The sequence below is a fragment of the Sardina pilchardus genome, chromosome 6 (assembly GCF_963854185.1).
Source record: "Sardina pilchardus chromosome 6, fSarPil1.1, whole genome shotgun sequence".
Classification (NCBI taxonomy): domain Eukaryota; kingdom Metazoa; phylum Chordata; class Actinopteri; order Clupeiformes; family Clupeidae; genus Sardina; species Sardina pilchardus.
In genome coordinates this window covers 29,886,870-29,903,794 of record NC_084999.1, presented here as the reverse complement: position 1 = coordinate 29,903,794, position 16,925 = coordinate 29,886,870, and the positions used below count along the sequence as shown (strand labels likewise).

Sequence of the window (16,925 nt, the reverse complement as noted above, 5' to 3'; positions counted from 1 at the left end):
GGTTTGAGAAAAGTTTAGAGTGCTTTTAGATGTGCATTTCTCCAGGTTGAAGAAGTGTGTTCATGTTAGGGTTTATCTTCAGAGAAGAGAGGGGGAGATTACTCCTTATAGAGATGCCATTTTGTACCTTCCTTCTGTGCCATCACTCCGCCCCTTATCTGTCCCCTCCTCTCCTCTCATGATGTACTGTAGATGACGGGGATGTGGAGTTGTCTTGCAGTCTAAGTCAGTGTGCTGCTGTCAATATAAGAGCTGGATATTGATTGTGTTAGTCCGTTCCTCGTTAAACAAAAATATTGGTGGTGCTCTTAGTCAAACAGGAGCAAAAGTGAAGCCATCTCAAAGTCATGGTAAGTTTTTGTGAATAACTTAATGCATTATTGCTTCTTCTCTACCACTTGTACAATGAGAATGTAAGTGGTTAGAATTGATGAGGTTGACTTTATTGTTTTGTTTATTTGTAAATAAGGAAAATGTTTGTGTGCTGCTTCATTGCATGCAAAAAGACTGAGGATGATTTGGTTTCCTGTGATGGAACCGGAGAGAGGACTCCCTCTATGAACTGCTGTCACCCTGATCTAACCACAGTGGCTCTTTATAAGATTACATTTCCTGTGGTACAACAAAGTTTGCATTTTTATACTGTAAATTGTTATTGATGGGTTTGAGGCATTCAAAACACCGAGGAGAGTTCCCTCTCTGTCTTAGGACATGTACAGTGTGTTTGACGTCTCGGACATGTTCAGTGTGTTTGACGTCTCTGTCTTACAGTGTGTTTGACCGTTGCTCAGTTTAGTTGTTCAGGGTTGCATAAAAGGTCTTCCCTGTTATGAAATGCAGTCACAGACAACTAAATGGAAGTGCAGCTAACAATGAACAATGACGATGACGCAAAACAGGAACATGGATGACATGCACAATTTTGTTACAAATAATGTTTTCTCAACATTTACATTTAATGTAGAAATTTTTTTAATTCAAAGTCAACAATAGAATAAAACATTATTGGCCTTTGATAGAACGGGAACTAAATGAGAACATGGATATGCATATTTCTTATCTCCAACTTGTATAATTTGCAGTATTGTTTCTGCACTGTTAATACACCTTGCATTTGTACCGCCACTGGTGCATATCTATGTCATGGTCACAGCTCTCTACAGTGGTTCTCAAGACTAAACTATCACTTCATTGCTGTGTTAGCTGTGTTGATATTTTTGAATGCAACTGTGTCTATCCATCCATCCATCCATCGAACTATACGTACATTATAATGCCTTTTTATGTTGAAAGAAAACAGCCTTTAAAAGCAATATAGACTGCTTTCAGAAAGGTGCTTTCAGAAAGGTGCAATTCCCCAACAGCACATGGCAACATAACATCTGATGTCATGTCGCCAACAAAAGGTGTGAGTTGACTCTCCCCATGTGCTTTGAATGAATCTGGAATTTGACTCACTTTCGTCATTTTGAAATGCTTCTGCATTTGTCCACCAGGGGTCTTTGGACTGTCGGAGCTCACAGACTTTACAGTAATAATCCTCTTTCACTGACCTGATGTCAGATGTCAGACAGCAGTGTGTCGCCTATTCAGCCTCGATCACTTTATTCAGTGTATTTACTTTATTCACTTAGACGCAGCCCCCCGTAGTCTAGCTCAGTCTGATCATCATATGGAGAATGAACTCTGGATTGGTGTCCACCAGTTTATTCTTGACTGATGGAAGGTTGACACTGACAGACCAGGAGCAATCCTGCTAAAAGCCATGATCTATAGGCCTATCTAAAAGACTCTCGCAACCTAACACTACTGAAGCCCCTGAGGAGCTTCCAGCAGAATTTTTCGTCAGTTCACATCTGCTAAAAGCACACTTCAGGGAGCAGAGTGGCGTGACTCACCTTTATTGAATCCTAAATGCAACACAGATTCAAAACCAAAGAGGATATATGGCTGGTTTGGCTAAATCTTCAGGTGGCAATAGAGGCTGAGTTGAAGGAATATCTGAGCTGAACTTATCCAGGATCAGTGTCGCTGCTGACCATTTGGGTCATAAATATCCATAACAGTAATGTAACCAGAGGTGGGCACAAATACATCAAAAACTATTTTGTTACAAAATACAAATACTGGCGTAGAAAATGTAACAAAATAAAATACAAAATACGGATGTGAAAAATGTATTTAATTAAAATACAAGTAATTAGTAATTAGAAAATACAAAAATACCCCCACAATAATCATGGTGGCGGACAGAGGCCTAAATTCTTTACTTTGGGCTGAAGTAGCCTTAGTAGTCCTACCATACTCTCGTACATTCATAATGTACAGAGAGTCTGGACACTTTCCATTGCCAAGCATGAATTTCCTTGAATGCGGATACTCTGCCCAGAGCCTCTCAGATCTGCCATAACCAATCGATAAACGTTTGGTCGTGAGGTGACATGCTCAAACTAGCGACCTCAACGTCATCGTTCTCAGCTACACTGTAAAAAATGGCTGTGAAATTCACAGTTATTTACAGGAAATTTCACAGTAGCACTACTGTATATGCTTTTTACAGTAGAATGTTGTAAAATTTACGGTAACGCCCCTACAATTACAGTAGTCCAAGTGTTACTGTAAACATTACAGTAGTCAAAGCACTACTGTAAAACAAACACAGTATAGCCACTATAGTACTGTAAATAGTAAAGTAAACTACTGTATTTTTTCTTTTCAACAATTGGCCAGTAAGTTACTGTAAATACAACTGAAATCACAGTATTTGATTGGTTTTCATTTTACAGTGAATGCATAAAATACTGTAAATGGAAATGCGGTACCTTTACTGTAAAAAGTATTCACAGTAACTTGCTGGCAACAATTGGGCAGTAAGTTACTGTAAAACTACTGAAATCACAGTATTTAATTGGTTTTCATTTCACAGTGAATACATAAAATACTGTAAATGGAAATGCGGTACCTCTACTGTAAACTACAATTACAGTTGTAAGTGTTACCGTAGAAATTACAGTAGTCAAAACCAGGGTTGGGTCAGATTACTTTGAAATGTAATTGATTTCTGATTACAAATTACCTGGCAATTTTTGTAATTCGTTACGTAATCAGTTGGATTACCAAAAACATGTAACGTAATCTGAATACTTTTGGATTACTTTTAGATTACTTCAATAAATATGCACCTTAAGTAAGACACTGGCACAGTATTGACCAAAGAACTTTCATTTTATTTTTCACTTTATTTCATTACATCTTGTGCTCTCAGTTTGTGAATTAACTACACATTTTATAAACTAAACATATCTTAAAACAGTATATAAATGTAACATGTTCTTTTTTCAACATCAGCTTTTTTTCTTTTCTCAGCACATCTTTACATTAATCTTTTAATGAAATGACAGAAAAAAAGAGTAAAAGTTGAATTCCCACCTGCATGTCATGCTTCCCTCATAATCCTCCCACTCCTCCTTCCTTCTAACAACCTCCCCTTCCTACCCTCCTTCCTTCCTCAATCCCCCCCTTCCCCAGCCCTCTTCATCCTCCCCCCACCCTAGCCATCCCATCCACTACCTTTTTGCTCTCAGATTGTGAATTAACTACACATTTCATTAACTGAACATATCTTAAAACAGTATACAAATGTAACATGTTCTTTTTTCAACATCAGCTGTTTTTCTTTTCTCAACACATCTGTACATTGATCTTTTTTTTGTTTTGTGTTTAGTTTTTTTATTAATATGTTTTTTGTGAGGGTCAGCACTGAACTGAAGAACTGAATACTTACAGAGGGAAGAAATTACAGAAAAAAAAGAGTAAAAGTTGAATTCCCACCTGCATGTCATGCTTCCCGCATAATCCTCCCACTCCTCCTTCCTTCTAACAACCTCCCCTTCCTACCCTCCTCCCTTCCTCAATCCCCCCCTTCCCCAGCCCTCTTCATCCTCCCCCCACCCTAGCCATCCCATCCACTACTGTACCTTTTTGCTCTCAGATTGTGAATTAACTACACATTTCATTAACTGAACATATCTTAAAACAGTATACAAATGTAACATGTTCTTTTTTCAACATCAGCTTTTTTTCTTTTCTCAACACATCTGTACATTGATCTTTTTTTGTTTTGTGTTTTGTTTTTTTATTAATATTTTTTTCAGCAATAACAACCTCCCCTTCCCACCCCACTCCCTGCCTCAATCCCCCCCTTCCCCAGCCCTCTTCATCCTCCCCCCAACCCTAGCTGTCCCATCCACTACCTCTCACACACACACACACACACACACACACACACACACACACACACACACACACACACACACACACACACACACACACACACAAGGTGGAAGAGAGACAAACAAATCTGCTCATTAATCAAAGGCCACAGAAACAAGTTTCCTATTGTATCTCAGCAGTAGCACTTGTTCAAAATGTTCATCTGTCAAGCGGTTCCTCTGGGGTGTGAGGATGTTGCCACCATGGCTGAAGAGCCGTTCAACAGGCGCACTCGAGGGTAAGATGGTGTTATATTTAAGAAACAGCTTCTTCACCTTTGGAAACTCCTTAAGGCAGTCAAGGCTCTTGCTTGTTCCTTCAAGAAACTTTCTGACCTCGTCAACAACACCATCTCTGACACTGGAGTGTTCTGGTCCAAAGCTGAAGAAATCTTCATCTGACTGCGCAGAATTCCCACTCTCATTTGACTCGGGTATTTCATTTGGATCTAGGCGGCTTGCTTCTGATATCAACAGCTGGCGCATATCCTCTCTCTCAGGTTCTGCCAGCCACCACAAACGGAACTGTGGCATTGTTGCTGTTGCAATTTTTGCATTCTGACTGGTGAACGTTGGTGCAAAGCGTTTGTCTATTGCTGCCAGGATGGCTTGAATGGCAGCACTGAAAAAGCGTGTTGAAATTCTCTGTTCACGTAGCTTCTTCTTCAGAGTAAGAAGTGTGGGTATGAGCAGTCCAAAGAAACATTTATGTTCTCCTTGCAGAAGGTCAAGAGCAAAAGCGAGAGGCTTCAGGACCTCTTCATATTCTTTCAAGAAGGCAATTTCATGGGGTAGTAACCTGGTAACCTCCAGGCGGTCACAAATTTCCCCCAGCTGTACCTCACTGAAGGACACAACTTTCTGCACTGCAGTTCCAGCGTGTAACACATGGAACAATGAATTTCATCTTACCTATCTCCTCAACTGCTTCAGCAGCCAGTGATGATCTGTGGGTCTTATTCCATAATGCAGAGCATTTGGCCATTGCACTGTTGTAAACTTTCCTTGTTGACCCCTGTTTCAGAACAGTTGTGAGATCCTTTGTCGCGATGAGGTTAAGTGTGTGCGAAGCACACCTTTGATGTGGCGGAAGAAAAAGGTGTACATGCTCATCAGTTTCCTCTGACAAAATGGTGTCAACATCCTCAAAAGTGACCTCTTCTTCATCATTATTATCGTCATCATTTGCAGAGAATTCTTTGAAAGCTTTAACAAAGTTGCTCCCATTGTCTGTCACTGTTGCTGCTACTTTTTGTTCGATGTTGTATGTGGTGTGAATTTCATTAATTTTTGCAGCAATGACATCAAATGTGTGTCTGCCTTTAATTCTGACACAAGCCAGAGCTGCTGATTTCCTGTCCAGCTCACCTTCCTCAATCCAATGGCATGTCACCCCCAAAAAGCTCCTATTTGAAGCTGTCCATATATCAGCAGTTGTGCAGACTGACTGAACTTGTTGTAATTTGGTTTTAAGTTTGTCCTTCATGTCCATGTATTCACTTCTTAGTTTAGCCATCAGTGTCTTTCTGGTCATTACAGTTTTTCCCCCACTTAATCCCTCAATAAGTCTTTTAAATGCTGGTTCTTCCAGTATGTTAAAGGACTGGACATCATCCACTATGAAGGTCAACATCAGTGAGTTCACCTTGGATTGTGAAATGTTGCTCTGAAATTGGGTGAGCCTCACTTGCTTTTCTTTAGGTGGTCCAGGCTGTTGTTGATCTGTTGTGTCGAGCTCAGGCCCCTTCTCATAACTTCCAGCATGCTTTCTCTGAAATAATCACACAAAGGACAAATTAAAATAATAATAAGTAGTAGTATTATTCTCACACATTTATTTTTCATTTTTTCACCTTGACTCATTAATGTTTGATCAACTTCTGTTTTATCTGAAATACATGTTCTAGTGTGCTGTTTACACAGGCTGTAATGCAAAAGTTGCTGATGGTGAAATGAATCATGAGACTGTCCCCAATCAGAACTTAACCTACCAAGTATACCTAAACGTTAGGTTTTACAACAATGTCAACAGAAACCGATTTTAACTTTCAGGCAAGTTGACCGTCATCTACTGCCTTTCGGGGTTAATTGATTCAATCGGTTTTCTCACGCCTAGCACTAACATTAACCAAAACCACCCATGATACCATTCAGTGACACTGACAACCCTCTGTCCAACACGGGCTGCACGGCTAAACGAATGTTCCGTTTAGCTTGCTAGCTAACGTTAGATGACTTGGAAATCAAATGTATTTGAATATTATAGTCATACAGCAAATGACAGAAAATTACACATGTATAACATTATCACAACGACATCAATCACTGCCCATGTCATAGAAAATTCTAAAACAACAATAAAATAACATTTAGTAAATTAAGCTTACATTTTTCAGTAAGTTAACCTACATGGTGCAGCCATAAAGCACTGTTCTTAGAGTCACGGTAAAATGTAGCAGCTAATTTTTAGTACATAGCTAATTTAGATACACTTATGGTGAGGGTGCTTGCATTTCTTCACGAACCCGTCGTTTGTACAGAAATTAATATTAAGTCACATAAGTTAACAAGACACACAGTTCTACACGTAAGAGGGTGATCGTGTCGTTCAGATAGCTAACTAGCTTCCAATGTTAATAACGTTCAACTTACCGTCAGGTGTTTCTTCAAATTCGAAGTGGACGTCAACGCCGTTGACAAAACTTGGATTTTTGGTCTACACAGCTTGCATATAACATACACATTGTTGTTTTCCACGGTTTTCACTTCGAAATTGTGGCGATACTTCCACCTATTAAATACATTGTTCCCAACCAGTTCCGTTCCCAACCGGTCTGTCTGTAGATGTCGACGGCTCCTCCATTTTGAGTTTTGATTTGAACGTGTTTTTTTTGTCAAGAAACTACACAGGCACATGGATGATGGTGTCATCTAGTGGACAAACGAATGAACTGCTTATCAAATTAATAGATAGTTAGGCTACAGTAAATTGCATTGTTTGCAAGATGAAAAGTAATCAGGTAATCCCCAACAATGTAACTGTAATTTGATTACACATTTTTGCATTGAAATCTGGGCTGATTACAGTTACTTGATTTTTGCAATCTGATTACGTAATCCAGATTACATGTAATCCGTTACTACCCAACCCTGGTCAAAACACTACTGTAAACAAATCACAATATAGCCACTAGCAGCCTAGGCTACTGTAAATAGTTAAGTAAACTAGCCTACTGTGTTTTCCCTTTTTTAATCTTATCTTTCTTTTAACTCATAATGACATACCAGAGACGGTTGAGAAAGTCAATTTGATGTCAAGAATTAAGGCTTTGATCACACTATTGAGCAAGCATAACACATTTCAGCCTAATAATTTTCCACGATTGTTTTTAACGGCTGCTTATCGCCTCTTGATAAGCGCATGCGCACACGCAGTAATTCCCATCCCCCACCCCTGACTTTTCAACTCCAGTCAGAGTGACTTCACTTCAACCGTCACTTTTCAATCATGAATCTGACTGCAATTTTCAACTCTGTACAAACATCATATTCAAGGTAAGAATTACAGTACTTTTTTATGCCAATTGAAAACGGGAATTTATTAGAAATGTATTGTTTTCACAATGAAATGTTAACCAAAGCCATTATTGCCATGTTAGAATCAGCATAGCACATATCGATAGCTAGAACCTTTTACTGTCTATGGCTAGAACTAGCGAGCTAACGTCGCTAGCGTTAGCGATGTTAGCTGTTAATGTTAACTTTTCCAGTAGCTAACTTAACCATCATGTGGGATTTTTCGAATGATAGTCAATATCATAGCAATAATTCAGTCTGATATGTCGTTATGAATGTAGAGTTTTAGTTTGAATGAAATATCAGACGCAAGTAGCTTAGCTTAAAGTGGCTGTTACCATGCAGGCTGAAGGCTGAAGTTAGCTAGCAGACAGACACAGGTGAAAGTTGTTAACGTTAGCAGCTAGTTAGTAACATTACTTTGCGAACTCCATGGGGCATGGGTAGTTAACATTAAACTTAATACATGTAGTGTTGATGCATAATATGTAGTGTTGCTATAACTGGAAAGAGGACCAGTAAAACAAATTAATGAAGTAGGCTGATGTGTAAGTTATCTCACCCCTAATTTAGGAACTGTAGTTTTGCATAGTCATGCTCATAGATCCGTCATATAGTGGATGTGAAAGGGGAGCATTTGGGGAATTTCAATTACCAGAAATATCATGCCGATAAGTAAAGGGATCTTAAGTTTGTGAAGGGTAGTGTGTGGCTAAATGGTATTCATTTTATAGCCTTTATTTGCCCAATGTTTGGTGACTTAAATTGAGGCATGTGTTTATTCTGTTCCCTCTGTTAGTAGGTGGTGTGAGGACTGCTGCCCTGAGAACGCTGTGTCAGAGACACTTAGGCTGTGTGCATTTTGGAATGTTCCAAATGTGTGTCACTTCCATAAGGAAGAAGTTCCAAGCCTGCAAGTGAGTTCACTCACCAAATAGAGACACACGCATATAGCATTTAATATGTGTGCATGTTACTGTATTTGTGTCTGTAACTGTTTAGTTTATCCCCTCCTTTCATGTGTCTGTTATGACTTTGTGGGCTCAACTGTCAACAACTGTCCAGGGCGAAGTCGGTCTACCCTGATGGCACTACCTGATGGCACTACCCTGATGATGTCTGTTAGCCATGGCTGCTGCCCTCAACATGGTGTAAGTGTTTGTGTTTTATTTATGTTCATAAATAAACTGATATCAAGAAGTAACATAGATGGTGACAAGGGTGGCAAGGGTGCCTCATGGCAAGGTAATTATCATTTCTATTTCTACATCTGATTGCCTTGCTTGTTTTTTAAAGCTATGATTTGTTTTGTATGGCAATTGCTGTTTATTAACAAATTATATGGCAATTGCTGTTTATTCTTTTTAGGAGCCATCCAGAAGTCCCAGCCTGGAGCCAGAGGCTGCTATTGCAAGTCAGATGGGAGATGGCCTACAGTATGTTAGGCATCAGAAAAGTGGTGTTCGCATGAAGGCAGAGTTGCCGCAGGCAATTATGAGATTAGGTATGATATCACATAGACATACTTCTGTTCAGAAGTGTAGGGTCACTTCGAAATGTCCCCTTTCCAAAAAAAAAAACACTGGACATATCAAAGTGAACTCCCAAACTTTGCTATGGTGGTGTATTGTACACATCTGCATTACTTCTATCTATTTTACCTGACTAGTGTGGGTTTGCTTTTATTTGTCACACAACCGGAGTAGTTTGCATTAATTACTGTATATTCATGAACGGGGTCAATTGTAATGTATGCTTTCTTTCTCTTTTTCAGACACTTGACATTTACTGCGAAAGGTACCATCAGAGCACCTCTCCCTACCCTGCAGGATACCTATACCAGAAGAGTACAACAACGGCCCAAAAGTATTTCAAAAGACATTTCACGCTCTGACCACGGACTGTTTAAACCACTGAGGTCAAGCAGACGTCTCTGTTCCCACGTGGCAGACTGAGGGAACACCCACAAAACAGACTGGGGATGAGTTTCTTTACTCCGCATCCTGTACACACACAACTCCTTATACTACATTACATAGACTTGCCAGTTGCCATACTGCACTTACACACACTGCGCTTTTAACCCCCTTATCTGTGTCAAATCAGATAAGGTTGTGGTTGTGTTCAAACCATGTCTACTGTTGTCTGTCAACATCCACTTCAGTCACACATTTGAAATGTCTTAAATAAATAACAAAAGTTAAAATTGTTTTATTGTCTGCAGTTAACTGAAATATTTTGGAATATGAGTTATTCTATTAATGATTGCTCATGTAAGTTCAATTGAATTCACAGTATTTAACTGACCTAGCTTTTACAGGGAAACAACCAATACTGTAAATACAACAACAACAAAAAAAATCTTAATTTAAAATCAATTGTTTTTCACTTTACAGCGAATACATAAAATACTGTAAATGAAAATGCGGTACCTTTACTGTAAAAAGTATTCACAGTAACTTACTGGCAACAATTGGCCAGTAAGTTACTGTAAATGGAAATACAGTGCCTTAACTGTAAAAGGTATTCACAGTAACTTACTGGCAACAATTGGCCAGTAAGTTACTGTAAATGGAAATACAGCACCTTTACTGTAAAAGGTATTCACAGTAACTTACTGGCAACAATTGGCCAGTAAGTTACTGTAAATGGAAATACAGCACCTTTACTGTAAAAGGTTTTCACAGTAACTTACTGGCAACAATTGGCCAGTAAGTTACTGTAAATACAACTGAAATCACAGTATTTAATTGTTTTTCATTTTACAGTGAATATATAAATACTGTAAATGGAAATACAGTACCTTTACTGTAAAAGGTATTCACAGTAACTTACTGGCCAATTGTTGCCAGTAAGTTACTGTAAATTTTACAGTAAATTTTTTACAGTGTACTCCCTCTGTTCGCTGATTAGACCTGCACATTTTTGTCTTGAGAAAACTTGTGAATATACCGCAGACCCAGACTACGTAGTGGAGTGAAATGAAAACTGAACGGAAGTACGTACAGTAGGAAGGCGGAGCCAAAGATCCTTCATTACTATCAGGCTACCCATGAAATAGATCTAGTAAAAAAATTTAATCAGCATCCCATATCAATATAAACGATGATTGAACTGAGAACAAGCAGGCTTTGCAACAGTGGAATCAACTCTGACGAAGCAAACTACCCACCATCATTTTCCGTATTCAATGAAAGTAGTAGGCTACAACAGATTGAACAGGTTAGCCTTTTTAAATTGAAATGCATTTCCCTTTTTGTGCTATAAATGCATGCCTTTTGCCTTCATACATGACTGGCAACACGGGGGACAAATAAAGTAACATCCTGTAAGATGTCTCAATATACAGAATTAATTAACTGGGAGGTGAAAACTCGAGACTGTTTCGCATTGGGGAGGTTTTTGCCTCAGTCTCCTCCATTATTTCTGCAGATCAGGACACCTTGGTTGATACCTTACATAAATCCTCATGTCATGGGGTTCATGTCCTAAAGGTTCTGACCTTTGGCTCCCAGACTATGATAAGCATAGCATATTGTCATGGTTATACTAAGTAAGAGGCTATATTTAACTGTGTGATGAATTTTTGGCTAATTTGAGGGGGGAAATGATGAGATTTTTGTTAAGTATTTAAGTATTTTAAATACTCTAAATACAACCCCTCAAAGTATTTTGTTGCAAAGTACATTTGATTTTTTCCAATCCTGCAAAATACAAATTACAAAATACACTAAAGTAATTAAATACGTATTTAAAATACATATAATTGAAATACTGCCCATGTCTGAATGTAACATCATTGTCAGCACAATTTAGCTATAGGTGCATCTCCACTGAATTTCAGCATAACATTTACAGTAGGCCTGATATGCACCAGTATTGGCTCTATTGCATCTTTAATAACTTTCTCACTCGTTTTGATGTCACCTGACGATGCGTTCTGGCAAGGATAATGGTCGGATGATATATTATAGATATAGATAGGATATATTAGCTATATCTCCCCCCTCTGCTGGAGAAAGTGTTAGTATTTCTAAATAACATGGGAAAAGTAACGAAGAATGGATTTGTTTACAAGCTAGCGAAACGGTTAAGTTCAGCAGAACAATGTGGATGTTACAAGTAAGCCTATAGCCTATAAACACGATCGAGTTTCCTGTTTCTCACTTCTTTTACCGGGATGGTAAAAAGTCCCAATGTTGCAAGGTTGTTTTTCGGTCTGGGGAAGGGAAAGTCGCACATTTCACCAGAACAGAACATTTAATCATCCAAATTATTTCCTAAACGGGTTTATTAAGTTGAAATAGTTGCCACGTTCCCCTTTATTCAGTGAAACGAAACCCTATACATTTTCGACAGTGACAAGACAGTTGTCTCTCTCTCTTTCTACCCCTCCATATCGTGCGCACTCGTGCGTTGCCAATTAAGTTGGAGTAGGCTATCACAACGTTGAAATTATAGTGGAGATGAGGAGATCCATATCATCATTGTATAACATGCTGCTGTATTTTGACATTGATTGTAAACGTTCGGGAGAATGAAAAGCAGTTTAAAGTAAAGCTACTTATATTGACTGCCCCGATGCGACGCCCCTTGGTGCCACAGTGCGTAATGCGCGTGGTGGTAGCGGCGGTGGCACTGTCAAGGATCAATAATTGCAAATAACTAATGCAGTTATAGCGTAATATTTCTATCCGGCTCTCTTTTCATCTGCAGCAGTATAAAGATAGATGGTTAGATATTTAGCTATTTATGCTATAACTGGGCAATGCATTTCTATTCTGATACTATAGGATACCACAGAAAATTCATTGGAGGCCACATCATCATGTCTTAATGACTGCTCCCTAGCGGCACTCGCAGGTAAATATATTAATTTCATTTAGTCCAGTGTCTGGCACAAAACATCATTTGTTGCCATATGAACCCTCACAACATTGCACGCACACAATTGAAATTGAAATACTTCAAAGGTCGACGTGGAGATGTACTGTCACTGTATACTGACATGTGCATAAATCCATGGAAACATTGTCTGGCTGACATCAGATGTCAGGAGTCTGGGACCCTGCACACAGTTCACCTCCACTCTCCAAGTAGGGCAATTAAATTAAACATGTGTATTGTTTAACGCTGATGCCATCAGTGTGGCCATTGGTTCCCAACCCCATACCCTGCTGTCTTTCAACCTGCCCCATTCTGGATAAGCAGTTGTGATTGTTCCCTATTTTTTTGTGGTGATTCAGAAATGGGTTTGCCAGACCAGGGGGACAGGATTTAGAGGGTAGCCTAAGCTTCAACCATTAGTATTCCGGCTGGCAGACATCATTTTTAAAAATGCTTCCCAGATTCTCACTTTGGGCACCATTTTCACAAACAAGCCAATTAGGAGCTTCAATATCCACAAATCATGCCATCTGTGTGGGTGAGCTGGCAGTTTCCTGCAGGAAGGATCAACCAATCCACATGAACAACACACATCATGCATAATTATCTACAAATAATATTGTCCAAGTGGATTGGCTGGTCCTCTCAGCAGAAAATTACCAGCTCAGCCATCAATCTGCAGCAAAGACATAATGTCTAACTCAACATGGTGCCGGAAAGGAGCTCCGTGTGATAGTGAAACATAAGTTTGATAAAGATAGTTGCGGTGAATTTCAAACCTTTTTGCTGAAGTATAGCTATCCTAGCATGAGCCATTGAAATGAATGGGGGCGGCGGTATCCACCCTCTCTCTATTACTGATAAGATAATTACACAACCCCTTCTACTGATCTTAGAATTATGTTATGTGTTATTAGTATGTGAAATAATACTGTACTTTCACAAGTTTTGAATTAAAGTCAACGTTCTATGCCTTATGGAAAAATGAATTTATAATTGATTTGACATTTTTGACATCCTTTTTTTCAATCACACATTGCCTCAGGAAATGAATCACTACTGAAGAGGTACTATGTGCTCAATGAGACTGAGCGGACGGCCATCGGCTTCATCCTCTTAGTGACCGGTCCCGTCACTCTCCTGGACAACGTCCTGGTGCTAGGCATAATCTGCTCCAGTGCCACACTACGCCGGCGGCCCTCCTACCTGTTCATCGCCAGCCTGGCGCTGGCCGACGCCTTCGCCAGTTGCTTCTTCACCACCAGCTTCCTCGACTTCCACCTCTTCCAGCGGCCAGAGACTCAAGCCGCCTACCTTTTCAAGCTCGGGGGCGTGACCATGTCCTTCACAGCCTCCGTGGGCAGCCTACTCCTCACGGCACTGGACCGTTACCTCTGCATCTACCAGGCGCCCATTTACAAGGTGCTGATGACGCGGCAGCGAGCGCTGCTGGGGCTGCTGGCTTTGTGGACCATCACCCTCCTTATCTCCTTCTTACCACTGATGGGCTGGAGCTGCAATGGTGAGCTTAGGTGTCCATGCTCCGACCTCTTCCCCTACGTGGACGACCGCTACTTGGCCTGCTGGGTCAGCTTCATCCTGGTGGTTCTCCTGCTCATCATCGTGTCCTACACTTTGATCCTGTGGAAAGCCCACCAACATGAGGCGTCGGTCACTGGCCTGCAAGGGCAGGTGCGCATGCGGATGGACATCCACCTGGCGCGGACGCTGGGCCTCATCCTGGTGATCATGGTGGGCTGCTGGCTGCCGGCTCTCTCCTTCATGCTCGCTGATGTGTCTGCAGATCTGTGCCCTGACCAGCAGAGGGCGTTCGCCTTCTGCAGCACCCTCTGTCTGGTGAACTCGTCTGTCAACCCCTTGTTGTACGCGCTGCGCTGCAGGGAGTTGAGAGTGGAGCTGTGTCGGATGTTTAGACGGCTCTGTGTATCATGGAGGTGCAGATGTGGCGCAGAGGACCAGGGCAGAGAAGACAGGAGCAACTGTAGCTCAAGTGTGGACAACGAGGAAAGAAAGAGCAGGTATGCTGTGTCTGTGTGTAAAGAGATAGACCAGAGACAGCACAGCACAGCTGAACAATAAGGTTCATGTTAATGTGAGGGACACTTATTTTCTAATGGCGTTTGATGTGTGGTGTGTTTTGTTTTGTTTTGTTTTGTTTTGTTTGTTTTAATTATAGTCATCTGTTTTCAGTAAGACAAAAGGCACATTATAGTAGATACAGTAAATACTGAAGTGAAGTAGTCATTAAGGAGTTTAACATTTTTGATTCCTGATCAAGAACTTGTACACATAGAGCACCTCTGTGAGGCTCCCTAAAAAGTTTTTCTTTTGCCTTAAAATAATGTTTCCAAAATCATTTTGTTGGCACATAAACCTCTTAATTGGGCGAACGGCACTTCTGTCACACTCTGCAGGTATTATTGCTTGTAAAATACATAGCTATAGGAATATGCTATAAAAAAAAAAAATGAAATGAGCTGCTACAGACTGCAGAGTTCAAATAGATAGCTACTTAGAAGAATTTGGAGCTCTGTTTCTACAGACTGATGTCGGTGCATTCCTTCTATATTGTATCGGACTTATGTTTACAGTTTGTTGTATTTTGACGCACATTTAGTTAAGTTATTATTGCGCTTCTTAATTGTAGAGAGACCTCGACAGCAAATCTTCTTTAGTGCAGCTTTAAGTTGTAAGATTGTAGCAGTATGGCCTCTCAAGATAGATAGATAGATTGTATATTATCATATTAAAGAAAGCTGTTACCAATTTTTGTATATAACATTGTATTTATCATGTGGTTTATTAATACAGGAATTGGAAGACACAATAACACACCAAGCCTCTCTCAACAATGTGCAGCATCAGACCTAGAGTGTGATTTTCATTTCATTTTCATAACCATCATTATCATGCAGTCTTGAGTATTACATCCAAAATGTCTGTCTCCATCAGTGTAATTAAATAATTCCATACTGACTATTGTAGATAAATAACAAAAAAATGTGTGTGTATTTTTAGATTTTAGCCTGTGTTTAAAATGTGCAGATGTCATGAAATGCCAATGTCCTTTCAGATCAGTCCTTCCTGCAACAGTTTTCATTGAAGCCTGAGGTTAGGGCTTCATTTGATTTACAAGGAGAACCATACACCAGTCTGACCTATGGCACTGTTTTAAATCTGACCTTTCCCTTTCTGGATTGTGTGTCACATTGTGTGTGTAGAGCTCTTTGTGTGTGTAGAAACATGTATTTTTCAAGTTTGTCTACTCTGCAAAGCTTTTCTGTATAGGCTGTTTTATGGAACTACATGAAATGTATTCATTCATTTAACCTTTATTTATTCTCAAAACATATGATCGAATACTGTCCAACGAGAAGCCCCTGGCATGGCAGTACTGGATTCTACGGATGACAATAACATAAAGAAAACAAAAACATGGACAGCGTGGTCTAGTTATTGTGTTTGTCAATAGAAATAATGGGTTGTTAGTCCCAGTTGTAAATCCCACAGATTATACTGAATATGAAAAACAAAAATAGCCTAGAATTAGACATGTCAGTAAGTGCATGTAACCAAACAAACCACTGTTAAAATGCAAACCTCTAAACAAGTGTCGAGACTGACCTGGATCTGTGCTCTTCATTAAACCCAGAGTTGTCCTGGGTTAAACCAATACTGAGTTGTCCTGGGTTAAACTGGGTAAACCAGCCCTATCTGCAGTAGAGAGTTGTCCTGGGTTAAACCAGTGTTAAACCCAGAGTTGTCCTGGGTTAAACCTGGGTTAAACCCAGTGTTGTCCTGGGTTAAACCAATACTGAGTTGTCCTGGGTTAAACTGGGTAAACCAGCCCTATCTGCAGTAGAGAGTTGTCCTGGGTTAAACCAGGGTTAAACCCAGAGTTGTCCTGGGTTAAACCTGGGTTAAACCAATACTGAGTTGTCCTGGGTTAAACTGGGTAAACCAAGCCTACAGTATCTGCAGTAGAGAGTTGCAGGGTTAAACCCAGAGTTGTACTGGGTTAAACCTGGGTTAAATCCAGAGTTGTCCTGGGTTAAACCAGTGTTAAACCCAGAGTTGTCCTGGGTTAAACCTGGGTCAAACAAATACTGAGTTGTCCTGGGTTAAACTGGGTAAACCAGCCCTATCTGCAGTAGAGAGTTGTCCTGGGTT

At 40.0% G+C, this 16,925-nt stretch overlaps 1 protein-coding gene and 1 long non-coding RNA gene across 4 annotated transcripts; both read left to right on the top strand.

The window, feature by feature from the left end:
• The first annotated feature begins 225 nt into the window (after nucleotides 1-225).
• cnr2 (cannabinoid receptor 2) lies at nucleotides 226-16,159 on the top strand. 2 transcript variants are annotated; one of them, XM_062537808.1, is made up of 4 exons: nucleotides 226-350; nucleotides 12,641-12,710; nucleotides 13,780-14,773; nucleotides 15,567-16,159. In XM_062537808.1, the coding sequence occupies exons 1-4, from the start codon at nucleotides 348-350 to the stop codon at nucleotides 15,583-15,585; spliced, it is 1,086 nt and encodes a 361-aa protein (XP_062393792.1). In that variant the 5' UTR covers nucleotides 226-347; the 3' UTR covers nucleotides 15,586-16,159. The 2 variants fall into 2 exon arrangements, with proteins under 2 accessions (XP_062393792.1, XP_062393791.1); XM_062537807.1 differs by having other exon boundaries at nucleotides 13,780-16,159.
• On the top strand, nucleotides 7,568-10,007 carry LOC134082160 (uncharacterized). Of its 2 annotated transcripts, none has more exons than XR_009939584.1 (5): nucleotides 7,568-7,826; nucleotides 8,647-8,764; nucleotides 8,850-8,998; nucleotides 9,216-9,351; nucleotides 9,622-10,007. It is a non-coding gene; the product is annotated as an uncharacterized LOC134082160 (long non-coding RNA). The 2 variants fall into 2 exon arrangements; XR_009939585.1 differs by having other exon boundaries at nucleotides 7,574-7,826; nucleotides 8,913-8,998.
• Nucleotides 16,160-16,925: the final 766 nt, after the last annotated feature.